The sequence below is a fragment of the Clinocottus analis genome, unplaced genomic scaffold (assembly GCF_023055335.1).
Source record: "Clinocottus analis isolate CAN_PGR_092001 unplaced genomic scaffold, fCliAna1.0.p SCAF_5, whole genome shotgun sequence".
Classification (NCBI taxonomy): domain Eukaryota; kingdom Metazoa; phylum Chordata; class Actinopteri; order Perciformes; family Cottidae; genus Clinocottus; species Clinocottus analis.
The window spans coordinates 13713974-13728632 of NW_027176207.1; the positions used below are offsets into that span (position 1 = coordinate 13713974).

General features: G+C 37.9%; 2 protein-coding genes across 2 annotated transcripts; one reads left to right on the forward strand and one right to left on the reverse strand.

Moving 5' to 3' along the window:
- Positions 1 to 551: 551 nt before the first annotated feature.
- casr (calcium-sensing receptor) lies at positions 552 to 4834 on the reverse strand. Its single transcript, XM_068601212.1, has 6 exons — positions 4650 to 4834; positions 4247 to 4553; positions 3171 to 4010; positions 2840 to 3070; positions 1785 to 1908; positions 552 to 1687 (listed from the first exon to the last, which is right to left on the reverse strand). Exons 1-6 carry the CDS (start codon positions 4832 to 4834, stop codon positions 552 to 554), a joined length of 2823 nt encoding a protein of 940 aa, XP_068457313.1.
- Positions 4835 to 9926: 5092 nt separating this feature from the next.
- Positions 9927 to 13815, forward strand: zgc:175280 (cationic amino acid transporter 2 family protein). The gene is made up of 11 exons (XM_068600169.1): positions 9927 to 10296; positions 10439 to 10594; positions 10791 to 10947; positions 11162 to 11295; positions 11510 to 11732; positions 11913 to 12049; positions 12334 to 12436; positions 12839 to 12972; positions 13065 to 13231; positions 13455 to 13563; positions 13673 to 13815. Exons 1-11 carry the CDS (start codon positions 9927 to 9929, stop codon positions 13813 to 13815), a joined length of 1833 nt encoding a protein of 610 aa, XP_068456270.1.
- The last annotated feature ends 844 nt before the right edge of the window (positions 13816 to 14659 follow it).

A 14659-nucleotide genomic window follows, 5' to 3' on the forward strand; every position in this document is an offset into this window, starting at 1 on the left:
TTCTGACTATATGTTTACTCTTATAGGCCTACTGTTTACAATATATGTAACAATATTATAGGTGGATAGATAGACAGACAGACAGACAGACAGACAGACAGACAGACAGACAGACAGACAGACAGACAGACAGACAGACAGACTGATAGATAGATAGATAGATAGATAGATAGATAGATAGATAGATAGATAGATAGATAGATAGATAGATAGATAGATAGATAGATAGATAGATAAACAGACAGACACAATGTTTACAACAAATATTATTTTAAGTCTCCAAAGAAAAAAACACTTCAAGATTTAATTGCATGTTTTTTTTAATTGTACAAAATGGTTGCTATTAGCTTCGTGTACATCAGGGTAATGCTGAAAATAATAAGAGTCACAGGATTTAGGTAAAGTACACTATTTCATTTGGACTTGTTATCTTTCCGACTAATTGTTAAGGAAAAGTGAAGATGAAAAAGATCTACATGTGAATGCGTTTCCAAATAAAGTCCCACCCCATTATTGGGTTAGATGACGCTGATGTTTCCACACATATGCTATCACATCAGAGAGCTCCTCCTCGACTCCTCAAAGCTCAAGGACAGAGTAACTGTTCCACTGCCAAAGCTCACCCTTGGCTTATGCTTTCCTGAAGTCGCGTCGCAGTCATTGCCGTTGGTCTTGAGGCTGATAGAAGAGGACGGAGTCGAGGCAGAAGATCCATCGATGCTGCCTGACTTTTTTCTCACAGCTGTATTATGTTTCAGTGTTGCTTTTGCTGCCACTTTAAAAGCGTGGGCTGCGGTGCTGCATCGGACTTCCTCGATGGTGTTCCTAGAGGGTTTGAAGAGGATGATGTAGACCTTGTTGAAGAAGATACAGGCCAACATCCCAAAGCTGGATGCTAGTATAGCAATGACCTCCACAGCTGAAACAAATTTGCCATAAGTACTAAAGTATGCAGGGATAAAAGAGATCCAAACAATAAAGAAAATGAGCATGCTGAAAGTAATGAACTTTGCCTCTGTAAAGTTTTCTGGAAGTTTCCGTGACTTGAATGCAAAAAAGAAACATATAGCTGCCAGGAGGCATGTGTAGCCAATAAGAAACCCAAGAGCCATCACAGATCCCTCATTGCAGGTGATAAAAATGATCTCATCAATGTCGTGATTCTTGTAGCTGGAAGGAGGAGCATTGTAAAGCCATACCACACATATCATGACTTGTACAAATGTGCACAGAAACACCAACAAAAACTGAAGGTTTAATCCCCACCATTTACGATGGAGACTTGTCGGGATCTTGGCTTCAAATACCAAAAGTACTCTGTTAGTTTTCACAAGGATGCAAGATATACAGAGAACAAAACTGATCCCAAAGGCGGGTTGCCGTAAACGGCAGGTCCAATCCTTTGGCTCTCCGATGAAGATGAGGGAGCTTGAGAAGCAACAGATGAGCGAGAACAGGAGAACGTAGGACAGTTCTCGGTTTGTGGCCTTCACTATTGGCGTGTTGCGAAATTTGACAAAGACTCCAATCACAAAGGCTGTCAAGAGCACACCCAGTACTGCACATATGGCCAAAGCTATCCCAAATGGTTCTATCCAGGAGAGAAACTCGATTTCCTTCAGGAAGCAGAATGTATGATTCCCATTGGACCAAGAGTTATATGGACACTTGGTGCAAACACTGGCATCTGTAGAGACACAAAACCGCATCTGTGTTATAAGTGCAACTCTAGTCAGGTGTAACAGTAGAGGATATGATATTGTGAATGTGTGGCATCCCAATACCTTTATGATTACTGTACTCTCCATCTGAGCACTCAGTGCACTCAAAGCAACATGTCGGCATACTGTCAATGATCCCCTTCCTTGTTCCAGGTTCACAGTCCTCACTGCAATTAGAGAATGGCACCTACAGGATGTAAACAGACAGAAAAGTTACATACAAAAGGCAGAAAATACAGTTTTAATAGATGTAGACGGTGTTTAGATGTGATTGGTGTAAGGTTTTTATTTAAAAAAGAATAGTAAGTTGGAAAAGCGTGAACTATTTTAGGAACATTTCATGCTTTTTCAACAAAGTCAACAAAAGAGGAAAGAAAACATGAAATCAGGAGGAAAATGGGTAGTTATATTTAAACAAAGAAATCTCATCAGCTTGTCTTTTGCTTTTTGCAGGCTGAATTATAAATAAAACTCCATTTCATATCTAGAAACTAAATAATCTGTGATTAAATGTTGGTTTTAATAAATCCTTCAGGATTGTTTGAAGGTAATTAATTATGCATTTTTTGAAAAATGTGTGATGGACTTTGTAATTGACCTGTGCAGTGAAGCAAAGTTTCTTCATATACATTTAAAAAAAAAATTAAGTCCTGAAAGACCTGGTGATTTTTGACACTTTTTTTTTTACCTACAAGGACATGTCCATAAATCATATCCTCTACATGTATTCATGAATGCATTATTATTAGTATTGTTGTTGTTTTTGTTATTACATAATGATGATACAAACAGTAAGAGGAAGAATCCAAAGGCTTCCTGTCCAGACGGCCAATGTTAACGAGCAAATTATGGGAAAGTATTTGTCAACATATTTGCCATAACAACTTTATGAGGTGTCTATATGTTGTATTTTTAGTGATTTCCGCTGCCCACAAGTGGACAAACACATCCAGTTGCTGCAGCTTTAAGTGGCCCTGCAAAGGTGTCGATGTGTCCCTTCTTTGCTATGATTATCTGCTCATAATTATTAGTAGATAATGCCAGGAAAAGGAAAACACACCAAAACCTACATTAATGTGCACATACTCTACAAAACAGTGATGTTGTTTAACACTGACCTCAGAACTGTATCCATTCCACAAAATCTTTCTCTTGTTAATGAACAGTTTTGCTCCTCTCTTGATGTGCATGTTGTAGTATCCCACCTCCTCAAACACCACAGAGCCATCCTCAGCAGACTTGTGCCAGTTTATAATGGTGTAGTTTGCAGCCATGTCTGCATTCTCATCAAAGTGCATCTTTTCTCCCATGCTGTTGGTGTAGTTTAAATGTCTAAGTTGCTTGAGGGCCTACGGGGCAGAAACACACATTTAGATGCTTCAAAGTGTCTAAAAGTATATGATTTTGTAATTAATGGCTTTAGTTTAGGGTTAATGAATAACATTTTACCTGCCATGCTTCCATTGTCTTTATATCAGCACATGAATTGTTGGCAAAGAGTCCATGTCCAGGTGTGCAGGTGAGTATGTTCTGCAGCGCCTGTGCAATGGAATAAACTGCAACATACACGTTATAGGAGATACGGAAGTGTGTGTAGTCCAGGTACGGCGTCTCAACACTTGTGATGTCTTCCTCACCAGTACACAAAGGCCTAAAACTTGTGCTGTCATTCTCACTTTCCTGCTGTCTCGGGCTGTCTTCCAGATAACAGTTGAAGGTTTCTTCCCAAAACTCCCTGACAAATTCATTATGACTGTCTCTCTTTGGTTGCACTTTCTGTAAGAACTCTCTTAAGCCAGGAATATGCCCTGCCTTGAGAGCAAAGCCGATAGTCCCAGCCACAACATCAAGATACTCTGGTTTAGCTATAAGAGAGGAGCTAGCCCACGCTTCACTAGCTAACCAGATACGATCTGTGATGTTTCTCCTCACCATCTCTTTGATTAATGGCTCGATATCTGGGCCACTGGCAAACACCACAATGACTTTAGCTGTGGAGTTCTCAATCCTGTCAGCCAGCGCTTGGATTTCATGATCCTCAAAATACTGAGAGATAAGTTCATTAAGGTGAATGCAGATGTCTCGCTCCTCCATCTCCTTCTCAAACTTTTCAATCCCTGGGCGTCCATAGTCATCATCCGAGGCCACAGCAATGACCCAGTTCCACTCAAAGTATTCAATGACGTCTGCCATGGCTGTGGCCTGGTACTCATCGGTAGGAATGGTTCTCATGAAGGACTTGTACTGATTCTTGTTACTCAGTAGGCGACTAGAAGAGGCATAGCTGATCTGGAAAGGTAAAGATTTAAAGATTTCAGGTAATCTAGAGTTCCTTCATTATCAATATTTAATATAAAGGTTTCGTCAATTTGTTAATACAACACATCATCCAGGAGGCATACCATTTCCTGTGAAATGTATTATCCGCTGTGAGTAAACTATGTTTGCATAATTTTTTTGGACGGTGTTGCCTTGTAACATTTCCATTAATATGGTACCAATATAACCACTGATCGGTTACTCACCTGAGGAATATAAAATAAACCCAGTAGGTTTGCGACTGCTGTGGAGACCGCGGATCCAGCTGCTCCGACTACTGCAATGGTTGCTGGGATGTGATCAGTGCAGTTGCAAAATTCATCTAAATTCAGGGAGTCAATCTTATTTTGAGCCACAAAGCTAAGTGTAGCTTCCAGGGCTTTTGACACTGTGTTGCACGTGTCAAAGATCCTGTAGCCGAGGGTGATGTTTGGTAGGAGATCACTGCTGTTGTTAATCTCATCAATTGCAAAAATCATGGCCTGGAGCCAACGGAAACCACGGAAATTGAACCTGTAAGAGCAAAAAAAAAAAAAAAAAAAGCATGGATTGAGACAAGTTGAGCACACTCATTCAGTCCAATAATGTAAACCAGTCTCAAAATGTTACCTGACACACTGTGTGGACTCGGGCCGAGCTGCGAGGTCTTGGTCTTTGGATGCAACGCCAAAGTGTATGGGGAACAGACCCCCGAGCAAAATATCACCAGTCATCTGTGCTCTCTGATGGGGTCCATAGGTTGAAATCACATAACTGGACCCCAACACTATCAGGTAATACAGAACCAGTCTCATCTTTTCTTTCTTTCTAACGTGTAGGATTATTCTCTACAACTCCTGAGAGTGAAGGTATTCAAAATATTATCTTCTCCCATCAATCTGCCCGCTGTGCTGCTTTGTGTTTTTCATGTTTGCCCTGATGAGATTGTCTGGCTGTAGAGAAAAGAGAAACACATATCATGCGTTTGTCGTCAAATCGGCTACAAATGGGATATTCAATATATTTCAATAAAAGGAAACTATATTTTGAGATACTTCTAATGTTCTTGATTATTCCATCTGTGTGGACGCTACCCAATAAACCCCATGAGCTCACTTTGCCATATAAGGAGGGAGAGAAGGCAAAATGGTGTTATAAACCAACATGACCCGAGGCTATTATTCTCAAGTTGGGCTACGCAGTTACACATGTTTTTTTTTTTTTTTAAGAGTTTGCAAATGTTTTTTTTAGAGCGGGCTGACCTGAAGAAGATTCATTTCATTCAACTGTTCACACCTCAGTAACGCTGCAGTAGCGCTGCTTGAAATATCCATCTGAACTGAAATAGATTGTGGACATACATGAGTGAAGTCACATTCTAATGACCCTCCTTCTTTTAAGTGCTGGGTCCCATGCTGTGGCCAGTGAAGCCAGTCACCATGGAGAGAAGCCTGCTGCATCTGGCTAATACTGCTGGAAAAATGCTGGGGCAGAGCTGTGATAATGAAGTGACTAACGGCTGTAAGAGCCACTGTTTGCCATATTAACCATTATTGAGGTCTTTGCACAGCCTTATAAAATATATTTAATTTTCTTCATGACATCATTTTGGATGGAAAGCATATTTTGCATTAAATTATCAATAAACATTTCTTTTTTTTGCATCAAATAATCATCATTATAATCATTTAGTATCCAATTTCCACTATGTCGTCTTTTTAAATGACAATGATAAAAAACACCCAAATTAAAACTCACACATTTTACTTGTTTCAAAATAATAATAAAAAATAGATACAAACACAAATGTCTAAAGAGCTAAATCAGCATAGTAATTGATCGTAAAATTACCATCTGTTATAAAAAACAGATTCATTTTGAATCAAACTTTAATCAAAAAGTAACCTGACTGCGGCTAAATTCTAACTCTCTAAAAGTTATTTAGTAGTTTTTAACTCCAAAATAAAAACAATAAAACATCAAACATGGAAAATAGTACAGAATCAAACTCACCACCTGAACTCCTGAGTGTGTAATTTAAATAAAAAAGTGAATTTGCGGGCATATGCCGATTTTAAGGTCTTTTTCCCAAAATATCCACGGTGTTGAATGAATTCACTGAACAATAGTATGAGCCTCTGAACCTCTTTCTGCAGATGAATCATTAACAGGGAGAGGGATAGTCCATTTCCTTCAGCTAATGAAGTCCACCCAGTTCACTCCGCCTGAACTGAAGTCATCGCAATCTAAAGTGGGAGAGGGTTTAGAAATGATCAACTATTACCACAGAATTACAGGAACACAATCACACGCGAGCTTAGAATATGAGGGAAAAAAAGAGAGACATAAGGTGTCTCAAAGATGTGTAGTTGAGGTTGTGTAGGCCTAACTGGATGTTTGTGTTTGTATTTCTCAAATTAAGTCAAAATTCCCTCAGTGCTATTTTCATTTATGTTTTTATCAATGAATAACACGTTTCTCAGTGTTCTTGTCATCACACTCAGATTTGATCTTCATGGGATTGACACTCAGTGATCTTCTTTTTTTTCCCAGGTTAAACTTGTATTGCATTTGGCAAGAAGAGCAGCCGCACGATGCCAGGAAGCCCTGGAAGCAGTGGATCGCACCATTATGTTCTTCAAACAATTAGCTGCCTCCTCATGCTCTGATGAACGGGTCTCCAATTAGTTGCTGGGCAGATGTCTCCTGTGAAAACAATTTGACTTTACAACTTGTTGACTTATCTCTGGCACGACCCAAAGGTGTGTGTCCTCGAGACATCGGGCACATGGAATGAAAAGTCTGCACTCTAACGTTACTCAAGGTTTCTTTTTTTGTCACAGCTAGAAGAAGGTCATATCTCTTCATCAGTGATAGAGTTTAACTGGATAAAGAAAAGCACATTTGGACCACAACATGTGAGAGGTGTTTGAACAGCAGCAGGAGATTCAGAAATACTCAAATGTTTCCGGAACAGGCATTAGCAGAGCTGGAAACACTGTCCTCATGTGGATGATCAAACACAAACACAGTTATAAAGATTCAGTCAAAGGATTAGTTAGCTGTTTCAAAGTGCTCAAAGGGATACCCAGATTTCAATGTTCAATGTTATAATTCAAACTGAAACGTATCACTTTGTCAAGATAATGATAGTATGATGATAAAAGTCAAGTAAAGAGTTGTTTCAACAAAAAATAGCAACAAAAGGAGTTGTTGGACATGATGGAAGAGGACTGAGGACTTATAGACTTCAACAGGTTTCAGGATCTTGACTCAGAAAGTGCAATTTACTGAAACAGAGTGTAAAAAAAAAGTCAATCAGCTTTGTTTAACTGTGATGTTTTCGCCCGGCATTGTTGTTGGTCTTTGCCTAGAATAAAATAAAATCACTTATCTGAAAATGTATATATCATTTTAACTTTGAGTTTAAATGAACTATAATGAGTAATAAATGCATGTTTTAAGGGTTATCTTTTCTTTGAGTAATGTTTGTACTTCATAAAAGCAAAGTCACAGCAATACTTATTCCTCAACAGTGTCAATTTTTTGTGTGTCAATCAAGACATGTATAATTTATGTTTTAATGCAAATCATGATTTTATTGTTATTTAATTGTGTTTTATTGAAAAAAATGTGAGTTAAAAATGTGTGTTTGATTTGTTCATTTACAAAATTCAAGTAAAGGCCTCGATGCTTTCTCAAATGTGTGTTATTGTTTGACATTGCAGACGTGCCCTACAAAAAATCATTCATACTCTGTATTTTTCAGAAATGGCAAGTATGTCTGAAATGTAACATAATGTGTCAAAAATGTTGAGCAAAAAGAGTTCACAGCGAATGGATTTATCCTCACAGATAGTGTGCGGTCACACAACTGCGGTATTCAGCTGGAAAGGTAAGGATGAATTTCTGATAAGAATCGGCATGTAATCTATTGGATATGATCTCAGTTTTTTAGATAACTAAATGTAATTTTTAAATTAAATGTTATCGAATGACTCGACATGTAGTTAGTGATGAACAATTGATACATCATGTGAACAGTAAAATATAAAATTTACAGTAATGGAGCGACTACCTACTTTAAATTCCTTTTATATAATTAAGGACTTTTAATACTGTTAGTGCTAATGCACGGTAAAATGTAATAGTAGTGCAGACTTACATTAAATGACAAATAACGGCTTGTGTCTAAGCATGTGCTGAAGCCAACATTCAGTCCATGCACGCTCAAGACACAATGGATCTAGCTGACTCAGAAGCTGAGGCAAGAAAGTCGGCTTTGATTAATAGGAGGGGGAGGGGGAAACAATAAGACATTTCAGCATGTGAACTAGGGAATACCAGGGATCGAATAGCCTGCCTTGTGGTTACGGGATGACAACTCATCCCCCGAGCTAGTCAAATAACCTGAAAATTATACATCCAAATGAACACTGCATGACTGAGTTTTTTGCAGAAGCAACGTTAAATAAGGTCGTGTTGAAACGTTCAGTGCGTGTTAGGAGACATATTTACTGTTTATAAAGCCAACAACTGCTACCTGGAGAAATGTGTTGACGGTTTGCAAGAGGCTGCAGCAACAGGAAGGTAACATGTACCCAGCATACTGTTTTGCGGTGTAATTTTATGAATGTACAATTATTAGTGTAAATTGTTGTCACAAATGTGTCACAAACTGTTGTGTCGTGGAGTTTTGCGCTGTTAAAGAGCGTAAGTTGTGGCTTATTAATTGTTGTTATAAAGTTTTAACCATGACTAAAATTCAACCCTGATTAAAGTTAGAACCCTGATACATAAGTAGCTCAGATCGCTGCTTCCTCACCTGTGAGCTGCAAACATTACATTTTGCTGCCTGCTGATGAGCTATGAACTGGTTGAACCGGTATACTGCACAGCCTGAAGTTTTGTTTGTAATACACACAAAGTATATTTCACTTGAAATAATTTTATTATTAAAGCAATTAGTTTGCAAGGTTTTAACTAGTAAATGACACTGCCGTTCAAGTAAACATTACTGATATATTTTAATGGCAAAACATGTAACATTAGTTAGCCCAACATAAATAAATATGTTGTTTGGAAAACACACAAAGTATATTTCACTTGAAGAAATTTAGTTGTTTGAAATAATGATTTAAAGTAGGCTATACTAGTCAAAAGTAGATATTGAGTAAAGTTTTAAATAATCCTTCCTCCATATTTTTAGTTACTTAAACTCAAGTGTAGTTATACTACACTAAAGAAACCTGTTTGTACAACTTACAATACATAGTCAACTTTACTTGCCTGTAATATATTCCTTTACTCGATTTTTTTAAGGCAACCGTTTCGCAAGGTTTTAACACGTAAGGTTAACTCATCATTGTTTCCAGTGTCTGTATTTATGCTTGCAGGTTATTGAATATATGTACAAGGTGATCATCTTACTAGTAATTGCTTGGCTGAAAAACATTACAGCAATTTTACAGCACAAACTGCAAAATCATATGATGTCATTGTGAAAATGTAATCATGTAAATGTCATCACTTTGGTCCTGTATGTCTCTCACAATTTTTCAGTTTTGAACTATTGCAATATTTATTTTTTTTATCAAAAGCTGAATGCAATGCAATGCAGTGCAATTCTGATGAAATGGACTATAATGAGATACATAATGAGGATTAGGATAAGATTTTAATTACAAATAGTTTTATTTGTGTAGAATGTTTGATTTGGAAATGTGCTTACATTTAACATTTTCTCAAGAATTTGTTATTGAGTCAATTTTTGTGCCATGTTTTAAATACTGTAAACTAAATGTATATGTAAAGTTACAATCTGTGCTATTTTAAAGCAATTGTCTAGCCATTTTTGAGTTGCTTTATCTCGAGCGATCAATAAAACATATTGTCTTGATTAATAGGATGTCTGGTGCAAAGATACTGCTATTCCTGCAGAGCCTGTCGCGTAGGAAACCTCTGGAGCCTGAAGGAGAGGTGTCCAACTTCAAGCGATGCCTGACTACCCTCGACCTGGTGGCACTGGGGGTCGGCAGCACACTGGGGGCCGGTGTGTATGTGCTGTCGGGAGAAGTGGCCAGAGCCGTGGCCGGGCCCAGTATCATAATCGCCTTCCTGATTGCAGCAGTGGCCTCCGTCTTTGCTGGACTTTGCTATGCTGAATTTGGAGCTCGCGTTCCCAAGACCGGCTCTGCATACCTCTACAGCTATGTGACTGTGGGAGAGATATGGGCTTTTATCACTGGCTGGAACTTGTTGCTGTCTTATGTCATTGGTAAAAAATAGTGGCACACTCTGAAATACATGTCATCCATGCGGTGGATGTTTATTAGTCATCTTGGAAAAGTATCTTGTAAATACTTTTGTTCTTCTAAACTTTTAAATGAGCCTCAAATCTAAAACAAATTGTTTTGAAGGAACGTCAAGTGTTGCCAGAGCGTGGAGTGGGACCTTTGACGAGCTCATTGGAAATGCCATTGCCAACTCTCTGGGCAAACAAGCTGCAATGAATTTACCTGGATTGGCCGCCTACCCAGACTTCTTTGCAGCTGGCCTCATAATGCTCCTGGCAGGCAAGTGTTATAATCTAAACCCCTGTGACTTCTAACCAAGTGTAGGCATTTTGTATTGTAATTATGTGGACGCTGAAGGAAATAAAAGTAGATTATAACATTTTATAATATATATATATATATATATTAATGCATATTGAGTATATAATTTTTCATTTTATTCATGACCAACTTTATATTTTCTGTCTTTTTCTAGGGGTTCTTGCATTCGGTGTTAAAGAGTCTGCTATTGTAAATAAGGTTTTTACAGCAGTTAACGTCCTGGTGTTACTGTTTGTTATCCTCTCTGGAGTCATTAAGGGGGACATCAAAAACTGGTACATCAGTGAAGAGTCTCTCCTAGATGGATTTGAGTATGGGTTCTTTTATTTTTTGTATAATGAAAAAAAGAAAAGTGTTTCCACACCCTACTGTGCCACACCCATATGTCTCACTTTTTGTACAGTGACTGTAATATTCAGGCTGCTATGGTTGACCTTTCTTGCTAAATGTAAGTTTGAAATATGTATAATTCAGTTTGTCGATTATCATTGCATGACCAAGCATCAACATGTCTGCTCTTTGCAGAAACTGCACGTCACTGAATGATACAAGCATATATGGCAGTGGCGGATTTTTCCCTTTTGGCTTCGAAGGAACATTAGCAGGAGCGGCCACATGCTTTTATGCATTTGTTGGATTTGACTGCATTGCCACAACAGGTAAACTAACATGGATGCAGTAGTAGTGCAAGACTGAAAATGGATGCAAGGGCATATAACTATATAAAACGTTACAATATTGTACATACTTAGGTAGGCATTTCGTGATAGGCCGGCTCCGCTTATTTTCATTTCAGCGGGCAAATGTGGAGCCTGTGTGAGTTAGAACAATAAGTTATTACAATATATAGTAATGACGAGTTATTTTCTTCAGGAGAGGAGGTTAAAAACCCTCAGAAGTCGATCCCACTCGGCATCGTGGCGTCCCTCCTCATCTGCTTCCTGGCTTACTTTGGTGTGTCCGCAGCCCTGACTCTTATGATGCCGTACTATTTGCTCAGTGTTCACAGCCCGTTGCCTGTGGCCTTTACATACATCGGCTGGGGCCCTGCAAAGTATGTTGTGTCTGTGGGTTCCCTTTGTGCACTGTCAACAAGGTATGAAAAGCAATTCAACTCTGCAAATCAATCATTACTTGGATATACCTCATTTTCAATTTCAAGCGGATTGTTTCATTCTCCTTAGCTAACATACAGTACATCCTGTAAATTAAAATAAGGGGAATCCCTATTACGGATTAAAACAAAAGCAAATAATATGAGTAACTTTTCTTACAGCCTACTAGGATCGATGTTCCCGATGCCCCGTGTCCTCTTTGCCATGGCCAGAGACGGACTTCTCTTCAGTCCTCTCAGTAAAATGAGTGAAAGACAAAGTCCTGTTATAGCGACTCTGGCTTCAGGGGTTGTAGCAGGTAAAACTGACAACACTAATTATGATAATTTAAAGCTTTTCTATGTTTGTTTCTGAAAGATTTAGTCTACTCCTGTTTAGTTTTTTTTTAAATGCTCTCCTTTGACCTCAGTAGTTCAATGGTTTATGAAAACTACACTTATTCTATACATCTAAATGGAAATATTCGGTGAATGTTTTTTTTTTAAAGCCATATCAAAAGGAGCATTGGAGTTGAAATATGATGACCTGAAATGAGCACACAAAAAATGATTACTCTTGTCATTATCGTTCATGTCTTTTCAGCTATCATGGCATTATTGTTTGACCTGAAGGCGCTCGTTGACATGATGTCGATTGGGACCCTTTTTGCCTACACTCTTGTGGCCATATGTATCCTCATATTAAGGTAAGATTCATGATAATGAACATATGTGTTGTATTATTCCTCTAATCTTAATACCATGTTTGTTTGTGATGTGTATGAGTGATGTTGGTATCATGGGCGGAAAATGCTGAGCAAATAGTACACTTTAGTTCTTTATGCCAGCTGACAGATACTTTGCAGCTTCTACTTTAAGAATGCATTTTTTCTTCCATGTAATTACCTTTACTGATGATGACAAAATATCATGAAATCAGATGACATTGATCTCTTTTATACCCATGAAAGCAATTAATTAATCTAAACCAGGAAAAACAAAGAAACAGGAATAAAATCGACAGATCCCACGTTTAAGTCACAGCTAAAACAAAACAAAGAAATACATTATTTTTGGGTATTTTTATTCATATTTCCTCACTTTCACAGGTACCAAACAGACCTCAGCGAGGATTCAAGCTTCAGCAAAGCAGAACCCTTTACAGTTACTGGAGTTATATTTCCTCCCTCACAAGTCACATCACAGACATCAAAGAATGTGTCTCTTTTCACTGTTTTTATGAGTGAGTGATCTCAGCTCCATCCTTAAATATTATACAGCATGTAAAACATTTCCATTGTTAATAATCATTGGGACTTACGTTGTTCTCCTCAGTCTTTTTAGCTATCATCTTAAGCCTCGTCATATCTCAGGGTGTGGACTCCCTGCATGCCCTGGAGTGGTGGAGTTTACTCTGTGTCTCCATCATCTCACTGATGCTAGTCCTCATTACTTTAATCATCTGGAGACAACCACAGAACACAACCAAAGCTGCTTTCATGGTATGCCACATCTATCTTAAAGTGTACATTTAGAGCTATACATAACATTTTACTGAAATCATAATTACTAAATGTAGATAATCAGTCCCAACATAAAATAAATACTTAACTAGTCACATTTCACAGATTTCTTTCAACTGTGTACTTCTAAACAGTGAAGTTAAGTTGTTTTGTATTGCTTTGATATTATTACCATACTAATTCTGCTCTTTCATATGGCCAGGTTCCTTTTGTACCATTGCTTCCTGTTTTCAGCACCTTTATCAACGTCTATCTTATGGTTCAACTTGGATCGGACACATGGATCCGCTATGCAGTTTGGATGGCAATAGGTAAGTGAATCAACATCACTATGAAATACACATTTTTATTGAAGCAAAATGTGCACAGGCATCAAAATAACAAACATGATCATAGGAAATGTAATTTTTCTCCAAACAGGTTTAATCATCTACTTCTGTTATGGTGTTCAGCACAGTGTGCAGAAACAAAGGCTCCAAAATTCACACAACCACGTCAGTATTCACAGCATCACCACCACTATGGAGCAAAACTTTGAACCAGGAGAAGACTTTGATGGCTAAACAATGTGACACGCAGGTTTACTGATACAGGCTCGCGAGTCATCGAGAAAAGCTAAATGCTTTCATTAATTTCTTAAAAATGGCCTGTAATGTCTGAAATGTTATATCATGTTCATGGATTCAGAAAGTTAAATAAGGTAAGAATATAATACACATTTCAGTCACAACCTCTGACATCTATTTGTATCTTGCGGTCTAAAAAGTTGAATGTCTGGAGAAGTTTTTTTCATTTTGATTTATTTAGATTTTTATAGCGATTAAAAATTGCAGTCACACACTTGTGTATAATTCACACTGACCTTATCCCTGAATGAGGCTCCATGCAATATTGTGTTTTCATTTATTAATTTTGTTCCATGTCTTGATATTGATACATAACAGGCCTGGGAGTGTGTACAATTTTGCAAAGAACAGAGCAATGTTTGAGGTTTAAGAGCAACTATTCAAATATGTTGTCTCGGTGCCATCTCACAACATGCAGCTCATACCTCAGAGGTATGATGCTATTAAATACGGTCCTTGCAATGTATAATTCATTATTTTGTTATCTGGACATTTTTCAAAGAAATTCCAGTGTTTCACTTCCCTACAGTTTCTTCATGAGTGACATGGTCACGCTATTCACAATTCACATATATCCCTTTTTCTGTTTCATGTGTGCCATATTATTTAGAGGCAGAATTCATATTGTTGAGCTTCTCAACTGTTTGCCCACTGCAGGATTCTTAATTTAGCCTGTGTTCCCTATCCAGTGATTAACATATTTGTATTATATTATCATATAAAATGTAGGCTAACAATTTCTGTGCATGTGAAATAAACATGACATTTTACTTCTCTGTTG